At 59.4% G+C, this 16,612-nt stretch overlaps 1 protein-coding gene across 1 annotated transcript in view; it reads left to right on the plus strand.

The window, feature by feature from the left end:
• Positions 1 to 934: 934 nt before the first annotated feature.
• The window catches only part of LOC309590456 (phosphatidylinositol 3-kinase regulatory subunit gamma), a gene marked incomplete at its 5' end in the record, with an annotated part of 83,259 nt that continues 67,581 nt past the window's right edge, over positions 935 to 16,612 (plus strand). The window contains 4 exons of the mRNA XM_082311673.1: positions 935 to 1,250; positions 5,635 to 5,730; positions 5,978 to 6,055; positions 14,846 to 14,977. Coding sequence (XP_082167799.1) covers positions 935 to 1,250; positions 5,635 to 5,730; positions 5,978 to 6,055; positions 14,846 to 14,977 — 622 coding nt within the window. The remainder of the gene's footprint in view (positions 1,251 to 5,634; positions 5,731 to 5,977; positions 6,056 to 14,845; positions 14,978 to 16,612) is intronic.

The raw sequence follows: 16,612 nt of genomic DNA on the forward strand, positions 1-16,612 counted from the left end.
GCGGGTGGATGGATGGATGGACAGACGGACGGCCCCGCGGCTGCTGCTCATCATCCATCCATCCATCCATCCATCCATCCATCCCTCCTCTGCGGGGTCCTGTGGGAAGCCGGGGTGGGCAGCAGCACAGCCTTGCCCCCGGGCAGCTGTCTCTCTCGGAGGAATATTTTAAAATGTGCCCAAAAAAAAGGGAAGAAATAAAAAAAAAACCACCCAAAAATCCTACGTCTTCATCCACTGGCTCTATGTAGCGATGCCGGGCTAGAGCTGTCGGAGGGGAGCTGCGTGCGGCGGGAGGTTTCTCGGCACATACATATGTCTATTTTCAAAGCCCGTGGCGTGATCTCTTGCCCTACTTTCCAGACTCTTGCCGGTACTTTCCTTGCATGCAGCGGCCGAGCCCTGCTGGCAGGAGCTCCCTGGGAAGCCAGAGCTGAGCGAGGCGCTGGGCTCTCCCTGGTGTTGGGTGGCTGGGATGGGGGACGGGGCGGTGGGGTTGGGGTCGAGACAGCGGTTTGGTTGCCAACGCACTGCCTTACTCTCCAGCAGAGAGAGGGAGGTCCCCAGCACCGTGCGGATGAGACCAGGCTGAGAAGAAGATGGCATGTTTGTACCCAGCACCCCAATTAGCCTCATTTGCTCCCCTCCATTTGCCCCAGTGATGAAAAGGCTCCCTACCCACGCCTGAGCCAACCCAGCCAAGCCTCGGGCACCAGCGTGGCTCCACAGTGATTTTGGGGCTGGAGGGGTCAGGAGCTGCTCTCCGATGCGGAGATTTTCCAACACTGAGATTTTTATTCGGCGTGCGTAGGGAAGGGAGCGCTCCCATCCCTGCCGCATTGCCCCAGCCCAGCCGTACCTGCCCCGTGTGGGCACCCCAGGCCCCTGATGCCCAGCCGGATTCGGGCAGTGTGACCTGCACCGTGCCATCGCCATGGCCTCCTCGGATGGGCTGCAGTACCGAGCTCTCTATGAGTACCAGAAGGACCGGGAGGAGGACCTGGCGCTGTGCCCCGGGGACGTGCTGACGGTCAGCAGGGCCGGGCTGCTCAGCAGCCCCGACTACAAGGACGGGGACGAGCGCAGCCCCCAGGGCTGGCTCCACGGCCTCAACGAGCGCACCAAGGAGCGCGGCAACTTCCCCGGCACCTACGTGGAGTACCTGGGCCCTGCGCGCGTTGTCGCCGCCGCCGCCAAGGCCAGGCCACGGCCCTTGCCCCTGCCACCCACTGGGACCCCCACACCCTGGGGTGAGTGCTGGGGGAGCGGGAAGGTGGGAGTCCATGGGTGGGTGTCCTCTGCAAGATGGTGAGGGCGGCATGGAGGCCGGGTGGGTGCTTGCTTTTGGGATGGCTCGGTGGGGATCCACCCACAGGAGGGGGGGATCCAGCCCCAGAAGGAGCTGCCCTGGGACTCATTCACCCTGGTGCATCGAGGCAGCCACAGGAGGGGCAGGGGGTGCCTGGGCTGTCGCTCCCCCGCAGGCAGACATGCTGCAAGGATTGCTCCTCTCCAACATCCTGGGCTGGCTGCTGTGCTGGCGTGGGATGGCCAAGGGGGTCCATGTCTGTGAGAGCACAGGAGAAAGATGCAGGAGCCCTTTGGCCCCCCAGGGAGGAGCAGAAAGCCCCGTGGCAGTCCCTGGGGACCTTTTCTTCTAACTGTTCTTCTCCCCCACCACTGCGGCACCTGATTCTGGCTGCTCTCGGTGCCCGGGTGAGCGCTGGCACCCGACCAGCTCCCGGCCTTGCGGTCACTTTGTGCAAGCTGGGATGGGGAACGGTCTGGGCACACAGTGGGGCCAGTCCCAGGGGGGATCCTCCATCCCTGGGGGCTGCAGCATGGCACTGGGGGGAATATTCGGCAGTGCCCTTCCTGGCATGGGGACCCCAGCCATTTCTCCGCCAGGATCTGCTGAGCTTGTGGAGCAGCTCTGCCCTCGCCACTTACCGTGACCAAGCGCGTTGGGTCTGGGAGGGATTTCACCGCAGTTGCATAATGTACCCAAGCTAAAAAAAAAAAAAAAAAAAGAGCAAAGTAAGAAACCCCACTTCCAGCCAGTCATGACCTGGAGACCCCAGCCAAAGCCATAGTGTTCTCCTTCTCTGGGATGCAATGGAGGAGACATCACTGGGGGGACGGCGGCAGCGCCTTTAGCCGCGGCTGCCCAAAACATGCCCGGCTGCTGGCCCAGCACCTCAGGCATCCTCCTCGCCTGGTTTGGGACCAAGGCGCAGATGTGGTAACCGGAGAGGCTGCTTCCCTCCTGGGCTGGCTGGGCATGGGGGGGTACCTTGGCCCCAGGTTTAGAGGCTCACCTGCTGACAAGGAGTCCATCCCCCTCCAAGATATGGTTCAAGGCCCCCTTGCTACTGCGATTTAAGAGGGTGGGGACCACCCAGCCCCCGGGCTGAGCACGGCAGTTCTCAGCTGGCATGGGGCAATTCCTTCCCCTGACACCATCCACCACCACCTATGGGGTTTGCCATGCAGATACTGCTGTTCAGCCCCCCCCAACAGGGAGGCAGGGATGCTGGGAACCCCCTCTGCCTCCCCTCACTGAAACAGGGGTGCTCGTCCCTGACCAATGCCCTGAGTGTGCCGAGGCAGATGCGGTCCCAGGTTGGTGAGCAGCTACGTGCTGCCATCACAAGGGGGAGGAGGCCACTTTTTGGGGGTAAGCCCCCTTCCCAGACAAGCTCACTGGCACGCGAGGAGCCCTCTGCCCCTGGCTGTTTGGCGGGCAGAGCCCTAGCAAACTCAGTGCTGTAGTGTGGACAACTCTGGTCAGACAGAAGTAGACCCAAGGGCTCTCCAGCCCCGTTCACCAGAATTTTTAGGGATGGGAGAGTGTGGAGCCACCCTCTTGCTTCTGCCCCTGCTGCCCATCTCTATTGCCTTGCGCCTGCCCCGCACAGGGAGTGGTACGGGCTCCTCTCCGAGGGGCTCGGAGATGTGCCCAGGGGACCCCTGCCCACAGGTGCTGGGGACATGGCGATGCCCCACAGATCCACGCATGTCCCCAGCAGCAAGCACAGCCTGGCTGGAGAGCCTGGCCAGTATGGAAGGTCCCAGCACAGGAGCCCCAGCCCTGTGTGCGCTTGGGCAAGAGGATAACAACTTAAAATTAAAATAAAAAAAAAAGCAAAATTGAGATTTTTTTTAATAGGGGAAAACCCACTAAAATCACGTTTTGGGGGTAGATTGAGGAGGGTGCTGCCATCTGCAGGACATGCTCTGGTCATGGCCTTGGGTCCCGCACTGTCCAGCGGGACGTGGGGTGCTGCCTCCCTGGTGCCGTGCCGTGGGGTGCCCCTCCGTGGAGCACCTGTCCTGGGGCGATGCCGGGGTGCGTGGGTGCCTTGGCGGGGGATGCTCGTGGCCCACAATCACGTCTTTCTGCAGCAGCAGAGCAGCGTGTACCGTTTTATGTCAGTTTAAACCCAAACCTCCCGGCTGGCGGGATTTCCCTTAGACTAAAAATCTCCAATGTGCTCTTGGAAGAGAAGGGACCTTTTTTTTTCTTTTTTTGGAAAATTCTTCCCATACTGTTTCCACTCCCAGATGGAAGTTTTGAGGGACATTTGTTTTGGCTGGCCCAAATGCTTATTTTTCTGCGACAGCAGCGTACCGCCCTGTGTGCCCTCGGTGCCCGCTGAGCCCCAGTGCTGGCTGGGGACCCTGGGGACCCCAAGCAGGGTGAAGCCCTGGAGGGAGCCTTGACTGGGAGAGAGACACTGCATTTCCCAGCCATGCCCCAGAGCCGGGGCTCGCTCTGCGGGAAGGAATGGTCTTTTTTTTTAATTAAATATCCTAAAAATGGTTCTGAGTCCCCAGGGGACTTCCCAGGCGCTCAGCGGCTGTTTTGCCCCTGCCTGGTTGTCCCGGGCAGCATCACTGCTGCAAGGTATCACCTCCGCTTCACCCAGGGTTGGAGCCAAGCGGTGTGACAGGACGCTGGGGTGCAGCCTGGCACCTTGAGGGGAGAGGATGGGCTAAAGCACCAACCTGAGTTTGGAGCTATTCCTGCTGTTTCCAGCAAGGAGAAACAGAGCGTTATTTTTTGCCATTGCCACCCTTCCCCAAGCCATCACCTTGGAGGCCAAAACCCAGTTTTCCCTAATTAAAAAAAACACCCATGTGGTGGGGACATTTTCTGTGGGCTCCCAACCACCTGCTTTGCTTTAAACACTGAAATCTTCCCTGTTCTCACCCGATGCATCCACACATCCCCATACGGCAGTAGATAGGACCCTGTTGCCAGGCTCAGGGCCTGCAGCCGTGCCTGGGGACCAGATCAGCCACCTACGAGCAGGAGGTTTGCATCCCTCCCCACTCTCCAGGGAGCACCGAGGCATCACCGGGGCAAAGATGAGAGTCCAGTTCCACCCATTGCAGCCAGACTGTGTTTTTGCAAAAGGTCAAAGGCAGCACGGCCCTGTCCACAGCCTCTTTTTTTTTTTTTTTTTTTCATTCCTTAAAACCATTATGAGTTTATTGGCTTCACAAGTGAGCTCCCTGCCTTCTGCCAGGCAGCAAAAACCAAAGACAGAATGAACCTAATGTTGGAGTTGGCTGGGCTGGAGCACGCCTCACTGCAGCGAAAAGTCACACTCAGGCTTTATTTAATTTGCTATAATTTTTTAAAAGATATTTCCACCAGAACAGATCCGCTCACCCCATAAAACCGGCAGAAGAGCTCTTGACACATCAGCCTTTCCAGATGCCATCCGTGCCCTGGCGGTCACACGCAGCTCTGATGTGCTGCAGCTGGTGGCAGCCCCTGCCTGCTCCCTGCCCGCTGCCTTCCCAGGGGGGTTCAAGGCCACTAACGAGAGAGTGGGGGAGGAAATCCGAACACTGTCAGGGTCTCTGTCAGGTATAACCCACACAGGTGGAGGGGTTTATCAGCTGGGGTGACAAGAAGGAAGGGAGGGAGGGAGAGAGAGATGGAATATGCCCTGGGGTAAGGAGAGCCGCTCTCACCCCTGCTGGGGGGTTTGCTCCTGTCTGGCAGGGTCTGGGGTGAGGTATCCTTGGTATAAAACCCAGGAGTCAGCAGCACCTGGGTATTTGTGCCATGGGAAGCCTGGCCCATGTTTGGCTGAAGGGCTCCTCAAGGACCAGTGGAGGTCTGCGCCAGTCAAGGGGGTGGCTGAGTCCTCCCTGGGGTTGTGCTCAACCCTATCGTATACACCAGAGAATACAAGTGGGTGAGAGTTGCAGGGAGCTGTGCTGCGTACGGTTCTGGCCCCCCAGCTCCTGCCTGGTGCTGCTAAGGGCTGTGGGTGATGAGAGGGGGCAACCCCGGTGCCATGGGAGGAGAGGTGGGGAAGGGTTTTTGGCCTGAAGGAGCTCCATGCTCAGGGTGGGATGCTCCCCGCGGTCAGGGCACGTGTCCGAGCGGGTCTTTGCATCTCAACAAGTGGCTGAGCCCCCGATGGTGACTTTTACTGCTAGAAGAGGATAAAATAAGGGAGAAGTTCTCCAAAACTGGACATGCATAAGCTGAAGTGTTGGTTGCTGCTGTGCCAAAGCAGCAGCTTGATCCTGTCCTGGGGCAGCTGAGGAAGGAGGCTGGAATCCCTGCAGGCAGGAATTTCCAAGCCCCTTCTCCCTGTCTTTTCCTCACAGGACTCCCTGGGCAAGCAGAGCTCACCGAGCACCCCACCCTCCCCGAGCAGGCGTTGCCGACCGTGGCCAGGCTCATCGAGGCGCTGGAAAAACAAGGTACGGGCAGCTGCGGCGTCCGTCCGCAGGGCGTATGTGGGTGCACACACGCAGCCACCTGCTCTGCCCGCGTTCGGAGATGCCCCGAGAACATCGCTAGAGCCAAACCTCTCCCCACGCACCCCGGTACCCATGCAGCATGGGCAGGGCGAGGGAGCTTCTTGTCTCAGTCCCTGCCCGCTTCCATCGCATTGGAGGGGAGGATGTGGGGCTCGGGACTGACCTGTCTCTCCTGGCTGCTCCCCAGGTCTCGACAACGAGGTGCCCTACAGATCCGCTCCCGGGGTGCTGGGGGATGCTGAGCTGAAGCAGGCTCTTCTGGCGGGTAAGTCCCAGAGCCACGTCTCTCCCCATATCCCCAGGAGGGAAGGGGGCTATGGAGGTGATGCTGCCAGGCGAGCCACGCTACCCAGGCACAGCAGGGATGCGTTACTGGCTCCAACTTTGTTATGGCCCTAATTACAGTTCTGTAAGACCCTGCCTGCATGCAAGCCCCCCTCCACTCCCCCAATACCCCTGTGTGATGCTGCCAAGAGGGATGCAGGTGCGGGGCTGGGATGCTTCACTAGAAGCTCTGTTTTTAGGGAGAAAAATATTTTGTTTTGCAAACCTCTAGGGTTTCTATATGAGAAGCAGGGCAGGGAGAAAGCCTCTTGTGGGTGTGACAGGGAAAAAGAAAAGGGGAAGAAAAATCTCGTTTTTTAGGAGAATGGGAAGCGTTTTGCAGGACTGGGGGCGGATGAGCAGGGTGAGGAGAAGGAAAAAACCATCTCCCCACCCCTGCTCCTAAATTCATGGCTGGGATGGCACGGGGGCGTTGGGGACATGATGGATCCAGTGTGGATCCGCTCAAATCTGGGGCGCGGGGGGGGGGTGGGGTGGGGGGGGCTGCGTCGAGCATCTCCGTCCTCCCGGCCGCGGTGCCCAGAGGGCGGCACTGTGGGACCAGGCACGGTCCGGCCCCGCAGGCTCCGGTCCCGGCACCGCGGCCGCCCCCGCCCGCCCTTGGGCCCGGCGTCCCGGGAGCTGCGGCCGGGGGCTGCGGCAGGGCACGGCGCGGCTCGGCGGGGGGGGCCGGCGGCTCCGCCAGCGCCGGGAGCCGGCGGCAGGCGGGCCGTGTTGCTGGGGAGAAGGGCTATGATGAAATCGCTATATTAAGCAACATGACCTCATCGCTTCCCCCGCGCACCGGGAGCCGAGTCCCCGCCGGGCGGGCGGGGGACCGGGCTGCGGAGAAGGAAGGGATGCAGGAGAGGAGATGCTGGGGGGTCCCCGCTGCCCGAGGAGGGCTCTGCTCCCCCGGGGATGATGGGGGGCACGGTGCCCCCCACCACCCTGCTCGCCTCCCCTTGCAGAAGCCCCTGCTGCCCTTTCGCACGGCCTTGTCCCCCGGCTGATCTCCGGAGGAGGTGAAGGCGTCCGGAGAGCAACCCCCGTGGCCCCGGCTGCCCTGGGCATTGATGCCCAGGCTGGGCAGGGGCAGTAACAACAGCGTGAGAAGGATGCTTTGCTTTCCAAGCACGCAGGAGTTACGGGTCCTCTGTCCTTCCTGCGCAGCCGGTGCAGCATCCCCGGCAGGCACAGGGCTCCCCGGGCTTCACTACCAAAATCCTGCCCGGCCTTGGGAGACTCCCCCAGCCCAGGGGCAAAATCTGCTGGCTTTGCCAGAGTCTGGGCTGGAGCTCTGAACAGCTGCTGGGTCCGTCAGGGAAATGCTATCATGGTTTTCAAACCATTTGAAAGCCCTGAAAAACCCCCAACAGCCCTGCATGACTTGATGCTCCCAAGCCTTCTGTCTCCTCTAGGGCCTAAATAAGCTCTTTTATTTGGCAGCTCAGGGGGCTGCCCCGTGAGCTCAGCAACACCGAGCTGGGCAAAGCTGGAGCTCCCCGAGGCTGGCTGGAGCAGGTAGGACATGTCAGGCGTTTGCTGGCTCTCAGCTGAAGGGGCTGATGCTCAGCCCTGCCAGAGGGATGCTCTGCAAACAGGATGGGGATGATGTTCCTGCTACAGCCAAGCATCCCAGCAGAGCCCAGACTTGGCAGCTTGCTCCTTCCACAGCCCCCTGCAGACCAGAGACCCAGTGGTGCTTCCCCAGGGCCCTGCTGAAGCCCAAACTAGGCTGGGGAGGGCAGGAGAGCATCTCTGCTTTGGCTCCCATGCAGGTCCTTTCATTGCCTTTGGTGGAGTGAAACATTCCTGACAAAAAAAATGGGAGTTTGCATGCCCCATGCGTGAGATGGCAGAGGCAAGGGTCATGTTCCTCTTCCTCCCATGCTCCTGATGGTCCATCCCTCCAGCACCCCATCTCTGCCAGCAGCCCGCCTGCAAAAGTCAAGCTCCATCTTGGGGAACAGGGGGAAATCGGAGCCGGGGCTGGTGGCAGCTGGAACTGAACCATGTCTCGGCTGGGGGGAAAACCGGGTTCCCACTGGGGGTTTCAGCTTCCCTGCGAATACCTAAATCATGCTGGTGTTTGGCAGTGGTGGCAGGAAAACTGCTAGAGAATGCAAGGAAAAAGGAGCAAGGGATGGAAAAGTTCGGGCGTTGGTTTTCTAAACCCAAATCATCATGTATCGGAGAAAACAGTGTTTTCTACACTGAAAGAGCATCTAAACTTCCAGTGGGGGGGAGGAGGAGGAGGTTTCTCTGGGGACCACGAGGGTCAGATTGGTCCTGGCAGTCCCGGGGAGCCCACAGGCATCGCGTCCCTGGGGCCAGGCAGCGCAGGCACCCATCTGAGTTGTGCTGATCGAACCCTTTCCCCATCCCTGGCCCTTTTGGAGCCCTTACCCGTGGGGGACCTAGCCTGATGGGACAGACCCCAAGCCAAACATCACCCAGGCTTTGGGATGAAGGTTTCCCATCCTCGTGGGGTTGTGGCAGCATTGGGCACAGCAGACTTGGACACAGCGCAGCTCCTGGCTGAGCCTGTCCCCATCCTGGCACTGGTGATGTCCTGCAGGACAGTGGCACCTGACAGCTGGTTAGAGCCTTCGTATTTCCCTGTTGGATGATGCAAGAAAAATTATTTATAGGTGAAAAAATAAAAAAGAAAGCAAAGACAGAACTCATCGATAAAGAGGGGTCAGTGAACCGAGTGCCTCTGCTGCCACCCGGCTGAGATGCCACTGGGGCTGGTGGGTGAAGCACAGACCGAAGGGTGGTTGGGCTTGCAGCCAGCTTATGCTGGCTCCAGAGGAGAATTAATTGGTTTAGGATGCTCGGTGCTCAATTCAGACCCTTATGCCCCGAGAGGCGAGCAGGTCCCTGCGACATCACTGAACACGGGAGTCAGAGTCACGTGGCGGCACTGAAAAGGGGCTTAACGAAAAGCTGCAGCCCCACGGGGGCTGGGGGGACTCGCAAAAGGTTTGCAGGCGATCAGCCAGCCAGGAGCCCCGCTGCAGCTGCAGGGAAAGAGTTATGGGCAGAAAAAAAAGAAAGTATAGCTTTAAACAGCAGTGGCAGGGTGCAGCACTTGCCCCAGCTGCCCCCAGTGCTCCCTGCAGTGCCCAGCTGCGGGGCTGCTTCATGGCCTGGGGCCATCTCCATGCCCGTCGTGCCAGGGGCCACATGCTGACCCCAAGGGTTTCCAGCCCCCAGCATTCCTGCTGTCCCCTGTGTGTGGCTCAGGGGCTGTTTTGAGTGCAGGGGATGGGGCAAATCACCTGCAAAGTCCCTGGTGCCTGCGGACATGAGCTGTACAAGCCCCTCCGGTGCCCGGGGGTGATGTCCTCTCACCCCATGCTTGCTCGGGGTCCTGCCTGCACCCCTCTCCCCATTAGATGTGCCAGGCAGCCTTCGCCTCATGGCTGCCACTGAACATGGAAACATGGGACTTTCTCTGGCTGGTGGCAGCAGAGCTGTGGGTGGGCTGGTGGGTGCTGGAGCCCTTCGGAGCTGAGGGACCCAAGCTGGAGGAGACTTGGCATGGGGATGGCTGCAAAGTCCTGCGTGGAGTGGCTGATCAGCGCTTTGCCACCACTGGTGAGGGATAGTCTGAATCCTCATCCCTCCTCCCTGGTGGGGGACAGGGTGCAGAGACCCTGCAGGGCCCCCCCCCCCCCCCCCCATGGCTCCCTGGGTGCCCCATATGGCTTGGATGGAGCTGAACCCATCCAGCACTGAAACCTCCCAGATTTTGGATACCCCCAATCTGAGCTCTAGGATCCATCAGCAGACGCAAATGACATGAGCCTTCCCCAGGTAGCACTAGGAAAAGCCTCTGCCACTGGCAGGGCCAGGCAGGAGCTGCCTGCACCTCGGGGTGCCGGGGCGAATCCAGCGGCAGCGCGAGGCGGATTGGAGCCGGTGTCTCCAGGCGTGCTGTGCCTGCGCTGCCATCCTGCGCGCTTTGATCTCGGGCCCCGGCACAGAGCAGTCTGCCTGGAGACACGCTCACGTGCCCGGGAATTAGATCAGGGCTCGGTGGGGATTAGCGAGCAGTGGTGGGCTCCAGGGCTTTGCTGGGGCTGCTGGGAGCTGCTGCTGGGCAGAAATGGCTGGGCTGGAGGGGAGAGCAGCCTGGGGGGCCTCACACCGCTCCCCTCCCCCCCCCATCATTGAGGCACAGATGCCAGGGAGGGAGCGCATCCCCATCCTCATCCCTGGCATGCCAGAGGAGGTTGGAGGCCCCTGAGGGCTCTGCTTTCCCCTGGCCAAGCTATTAACCCCACCACAGTGACTTTACTCCCAAACCCGAGGTGCCCTGGTGCCTGCCGCACTGCTTTTTTATTTATACCTGCAGTGGAAATAAACCCTGCGTCGTCAGAGCCTGGCAAGAGACATGAGCTCATCTCTTAAATTTGGTGGCGATGAAAGAAGGGTAAATAAACGGCAGCGGCACAGACGTCCCTGCCAGACCCATCGGGATGAACTGGGGGTGAGCTTTTGCCATCCCCTCCCATAGCTGCTGGGCAAACTGGGGAAGGGAACTGCCCTCGGGAAGCCGAGGCGGGGGAAGGCAGCCTCACTGGGCACCCTTGAAAGGGGGTGCCAGCACCCCTGCCCTGGCTGAGTGCAAGCCAGGGGTATGCCAAGGTGGAACCCAGCTGGGAGGGTGTTTGGGGCTGCCAGGACCTCCCGTGCATGGGCAGGGGGTGTCCTGGCAGCTGCCAAGCCCCCAGCACAATGTACCAGCGGACTGGCTGAGAGATGTTACAACGATGCTGAATCAAAGCTGGGGAAATATTCCCTAATGCGGTGCACAGTTGCCCCATAAACCCCCACTGTGGGATGCCCAGGAGCCTCAAAAGCCTGGTGAGGTCCTGGGGATGTACAGGTCCTTGTGCAGGCAGCATCTGTGTGGATGGAAAGGTATAGCCCCCAGGACTGGACAACAAGGACATCCCTGCAGCACCAGCTGACGATTAAACCTAAAAGGTCCAGAAGGGGCAGGGAAACTCCCAAGTCAGTACTTAAGTCAGCCCCAAGTATGGGTGGCTTGGGTGCCCCTCTGCCACTGGGACCATGCACCCAAGAGCATCAAGCTGCAGCAGCACTTGGCGGCCAAGGTCCAGCTTAGCCTGTAGGACTCCCTGCTGCACCCTGCTGCAAGAGGGGCCGTGGGTGCTGGGCAGGGTCTGCACCCTATCACCCACGTGCCGGGTGGGGATGTGGGCGCAGCCGTCACCTGTGTCCACGTGCAGGGGACAGCCGCTTACCGGGACCCACTCAAGCTTCTCGTTCAAAACAAGCCCCCCTCCACCTCCTCCCTGCCACCTCTTGGCTAAACATTCTCCACGTTTACCGAAACTCTGGGCTTACTCACACCTCCCCGGCTGGCTGCAGCTGCCGGGAGAGGTCCTGGCAGTTCCTGCCCAGCCTGACTCAGCCCAAAGCCCCCGCACCCCTCTGCCTCCACTGGGATGCAGGGTCTGGCATCCCGGTGGGAGGAGGTAAGGAGCACCCATCACTTTTCCCTCTGGGCCAGTGGTCATCCTGCGCAACCCTCCTCCAGCCCCAAATTTCTTCCTGCTTTTCATCCCCCGTGGGCAAGGGATGCTCTCCACTGGTCCCTGGCTGCTTGCTTGCTCCATCAGCAGGTCAGCAAGCAGGTTCTGTGCTGGAGGGGGTTGGTATGGGCTTGAGGTTGGGGTTTTGGGGTGTTTTCCTGCTATTTGTGGCAGGCGGATGGAATCCCTCCGTCATTTCCCTGGGGAAGGGATGGGAACATCTGGAGAGCAGTGGAAGAGCTGTGACTCATCCTGCAGCATCATTAACTTCTTATAGCTGGTTATCATCTCCCTCTGATAAGGAGAGAGCAGCATCCGTGGGGTCAGGCCGGCAGTAATTGGCTGGGAAGGCTCCAGGGTTAACCCTTCCCCAGCTGCCGGCCGAGCCTTCCCGAGCTGCTGGGGTGTAGTTGGTGCTGGGGAGCAGCTCAGAGCACCCCCGGCTCGTGCTCTCAGCCCATCAGGGAGCCCAGCTCACCACGGCGGCTCCAGGGAAAGGAGGGGAGCTGGGGCAGGAGGATGCCATTGCATGTCACAGAGGACAGGGACAAACAGGCTAATGGCTATTTCTAGCCAACGTGCCAAGGAAAACAGTGCCATCAGCAATCAGTCCCTGTTAGCAGGGTGTGGATCCCCCTGGTCTCCCCATCACGCCTCCCTCTGGGTGTAAAGATGTTTTTGAGTCTTGCTTTGAAACCAGCTGAGCCTTCCCTTTGAACACCCCCCCCCAAGCCCATGCCTAACGATGCAAACGAGCTAATTAGGCCACGGTGGAGCCCAGGGCTAATCGCCTGGGGCCAGCGCCCGGCAGCGGCCCCTTCCCTGCGCAGAAACAGCTTGTGGCTGCTCTCCCCACTCCGTGCCAGCATCCTTAAGGCAAGTGACAGGTCCCTGCAGAAACCTCCACGGTGGGTAGGGGAGAGCAGCCGGGCTCCCCCCGGGTGAGAAGGGGTTTGGGGTTTGCCTGGTGCATCCCGCTGATGGGAGCAGCTCTCTGCAATGCAGCCCAAGCAATGAGACCCAAAGACCCTGCCCAGCAGCATCCCTGGGTTTTAGCCACATGTTTTGGGTTTCAACCCAAAACAGGGGTTGGAGCATCTCACAGGATCCCTGACCTCGCTTTCCTCCCCCTGCCCAGCTCGAGGCAACCTACCAGCTCACTTCTCCAGGGCAAGTGCTAGCAAAAATGGGGAACTGGCTGTCATCCCCCTGCAAACCCCAGTGGAAATAACCCTTTTGGCCAGCTGAGAAGGTCCAGAAGCATGGAGATGGGAGCACCAGCATGAACGAGAGCAGGGCCAGGATGCAGCAGGCGAGAGCTGGCACAGCCCTGCTCGCCTCGAGGACGCTGAGGGCAGAGTGGCCCATGGGGTGATGCTGTCACATCGGGGGGTGCCAGAAATGCAGCACCCGCCTTTGCCCTGGGTTGCGTTTGGCCACGCTGGACGGCTGCCTGCCCCGGCGCGGTGGCATCTCTCCCAGCCGTCCCCGTGATGCCCCTGGGCCCAGTTCCCAGCCAGCTGGGTGCTTGCTCGTGAAAGTGAGGTAGCGTCTCCAACGGCTGGGTTAAAGGCTTTGCTTCAGGCATTGGTCAATCTGTTTTCTCTCTGATCTCCGAGCCAAATGGCGGGCACCATCCATAAGGGACCCGCCACGGCTTCTTGTCCCTGAGCAGACAGAGGCGGGCAGGCTCCCAGGCTTCCTGGCCCATGGTGGGGACGCCCCAAGGAGACAAGAGCAAGGTCAAGGTGCCCAAAACCAGCCTTTGCAGGAGTTAGGGAGCTGCTCCACGCCCCAGCTCCGCTGGCCAGGTGCCTCTGAAGTCTTGCCCTAGGAATCAGCTTTCTCCACTCTTTTGGGCTTATCATGCCAGAAGGGAGCACGGCCACATGCGGTCAGCTGAAATGGTTGGAGACTCAAGGCATTTTCTGCTGGAAAATGCTGGGCTGGGAGGTGGGACAACTCCCAAAATGGCACCGATTTTGGTAAAGCTGCATTTGGGGGTAAAGACCCAGAGAGGGAAGGGGAAGGGGCTCAGAGCAGGGCAAGCCCACCATCTTCTTCTGAATCACAACACACCGGGCCATTTGGGGCCTGACACATCATCTTTAAGAAAGTGCGAAATTTGCTCTTTTTTTAATATTCTCATTTGGAAGCAGCAAGAAATTCAATCTCTACAAACGAACCATTTCAAACGATCCCAGATATCTTGGGCTTTTTTATTATTCTGTCTGTCCGTCCCCCCCCCAAGGTTTCTCCTACAAGGAGAATTTCAAAACGTTGCATTTGGCTCCAGTTTGACTCAAAGGCAGATTTTGAAACCTCCATATCTTTGCAAAAGGGACCATTACCCTCTGGGCAGCCACCTCCTGGCCCAGCCGGGCTGAGAGACCTCCAAGAAAAACGCATGAGGCAATACCAAAGGATGCTGAAAGGGCTTTTCGCCCTGGACGCCAGTGAAGCAACGTCCCCGCGCTGGCCCAGCCGCGGGGCTCTGATGGACGTGTCCCACCCTTTGGCTCCTGCTGGACCGTGGGACATTTCTGCTTGGAGTGGTGCCCCTGTCCCAAGCACAGGCTGGGTGGGCTCAGCCTCCCCCGGGCGCTTTGTCCCATCCCTGGAGCATCCTTCACCGCCTTCCCTGGGGCAGCTGCCTTTTGGGGCGCGCTCATAGTGTTTCAGGCCCACTAGGCATGACGTGGGCCTTCAGCAATGTGTGTTGCCTGAGGACCATAACCCCATTCCATGAATGCATTTTTCCAAGCAATTCCTCCAGGGCTGGCACTGGCACATGGTGCCTGGCCCTTGATGGCCCAAAGGTGTCTGGGGCTACTGCTCAGCCCATCCCATGGGTGCTATCCTGCAGCAGGACCCTGGTGGGATGGCGAGAGCCCTTGCCCCGTGCACTGGATATATAGTGCACACGAGGCAGAGACGCTGGAACTCAGGGCCAGCGGAAACTAGGACAGGAATATTTGCTGGGGGCAAGGGGGGGTGGCAGTGAAATCATGGGCTGCCATACCTGGGGGATGGGGGCGTGGGCAAAGAAATCGGCACCCATGTCCGGAGGAAGGCGTCCAGGGATGGATGAGCTCCGAGCTCCGCGCCAGAGGGGCAGTACCATGGGCTAAGGGCTCCCGCTGGCTCTCTCCCTACAGACGCTTCGGCTGTGGACATGGACCTGTATGACGCCCAGACGCTGGCGGAGGCCCTGAAGTGGTACCTCCAGGAGCTCCCGTCACCCCTGATCCCTCCAGCTCTCTACAGCGACTTGGTCCACATGGCTCAAGGTAAGCATGGCCAGGCTCCCCCTGTGCCTGAGACCTTTGTGGAGCTGGAGAAGCTTTGGGAAGCCCCTAGAAATGCTCCCCAGCATCTCCAGGGTGGCTCCTGACCCCATCCCCTGCCCGATGCTGCACTAAGGGCAGATCCCAAGAAGGACCTCTGAGAACATCCCCTGTGCTGGAGTGGTGCAGCAACTGTTGGGAGATGCTCTGGGAAAGTGAGGGGAGACCCATCAGGCAGCTTCGCCCCCACGACAGCATGGTCCTCTCCTGCTGCAGTGCCCAGAGGAGGAGGTGCTGCCTGCCGGGACGGGCGGCTGCCAAGGCTGGGTGATACTGGCCCCAGAAGAAAGCATTATTATAATCTTTTGGCTCTGTTGCCTGGGAATTTTTTACTGTAATCTCGTTAACTCTTGGCTTTATATGGGCATAGAAAATTCTCTGCTTTTTCAGCTTAGTGCCGTTAGGAAGTGCCTTTAGGTCCCTGCAAGCTTTCCAGCCTCTGTGCAAATGTACGAGACCGTCAAGGTTTTGGTTTCATTTGATTTTTTTTTCCAAATAAACAGGGCAGGGCTCGTACCCAGGTCAGCAGAGTCCACGATCCATCCCAACAGGGAGCCTGGACTAAAACCCATTTCAAATGAGTCCTTGCAGAGCTGCTCAGCCCCTCCCAGCCCAAGGCCCCGCAGGCATCACCAGGCACACACGAAGCCCTTGCCCACTGTGTTAGATAGGACCTGAACCCCTTGCTGCCTTCAAAACCAGGATTTCCCCTTTTGCAGCAGCTCTCATCTCTCTGCTGGTTCTGCAGTATCCTCCATCCCTGTGCATCACCTCCCCGTCCTAAGCCAGATTAGCGCTTGGGCAGATCATGCTCTTGGCTGCCTTAAGAGGCACTAAAAGATCACCCGTGGCCAGACCAGCGTGGCCTTTTCCTACCATGTCCTGGTGGGAAAAGGCAACGGGCTCTTCGTGGCCTCTAGCAAGGCAGGAGGGACACACGGAGAAAACGAGGGATAACTCACACCCATCCTCCCTGCCCTGTGCAGAGACACGGAGCCAGAAATACCCCTGGGGCTGGTGGCACAGAGATGCTGCCTTCCCCTCACCCGTTGGAGAGAGAAGAAATCAAAGGCTGCCTCCCTTCCAAGGATAAAAATGCAATTAGGAAGCAATTAGGCGGGTTGCCTCGTTAAGCGACTTCAAAGGGAAGTGCCTTTCCCAGCGGCCTGTGCTGGAGCAGGCTCTGCTCCTGGCACAACGGGTGCTGGAGGAGAAGGGGGCAGGAATGGAGGCAAAACTGATGGGGATTTCTCTGGGGCTTTAAAAAAAAAATAAAAACACAAGTCTTTCAAGAGACGGTGCTGGGTTTTGGCAGTCTGCCCTGCAAGCAGGCTCCTTATGCCCCTCTCCAGGCTGCGGGCTAGAAAAGTGGCAAGCTGACCACCTGCAAAAGGAGGTCAAAAAAACTCCCTAAATTGCCCCTTTGGCTGTGGACCTTTCGCCTATGGCATCCCTTGGGTACAAAAAGGTGCAAAAAGCAGCTGATTGGGGTAGGGCAGGCCTGCAGCAAAGCCAAGCATCCCGTGGGAGCAGCTTGTTGGATATGGGGGCACACAAGCACCCCATCACCATCCCAGC

The sequence above is a fragment of the Platalea leucorodia genome (assembly GCF_965183815.1).
Source record: "Platalea leucorodia genome assembly, chromosome: 5".
Taxonomy (NCBI): domain Eukaryota; kingdom Metazoa; phylum Chordata; class Aves; order Pelecaniformes; family Threskiornithidae; genus Platalea; species Platalea leucorodia.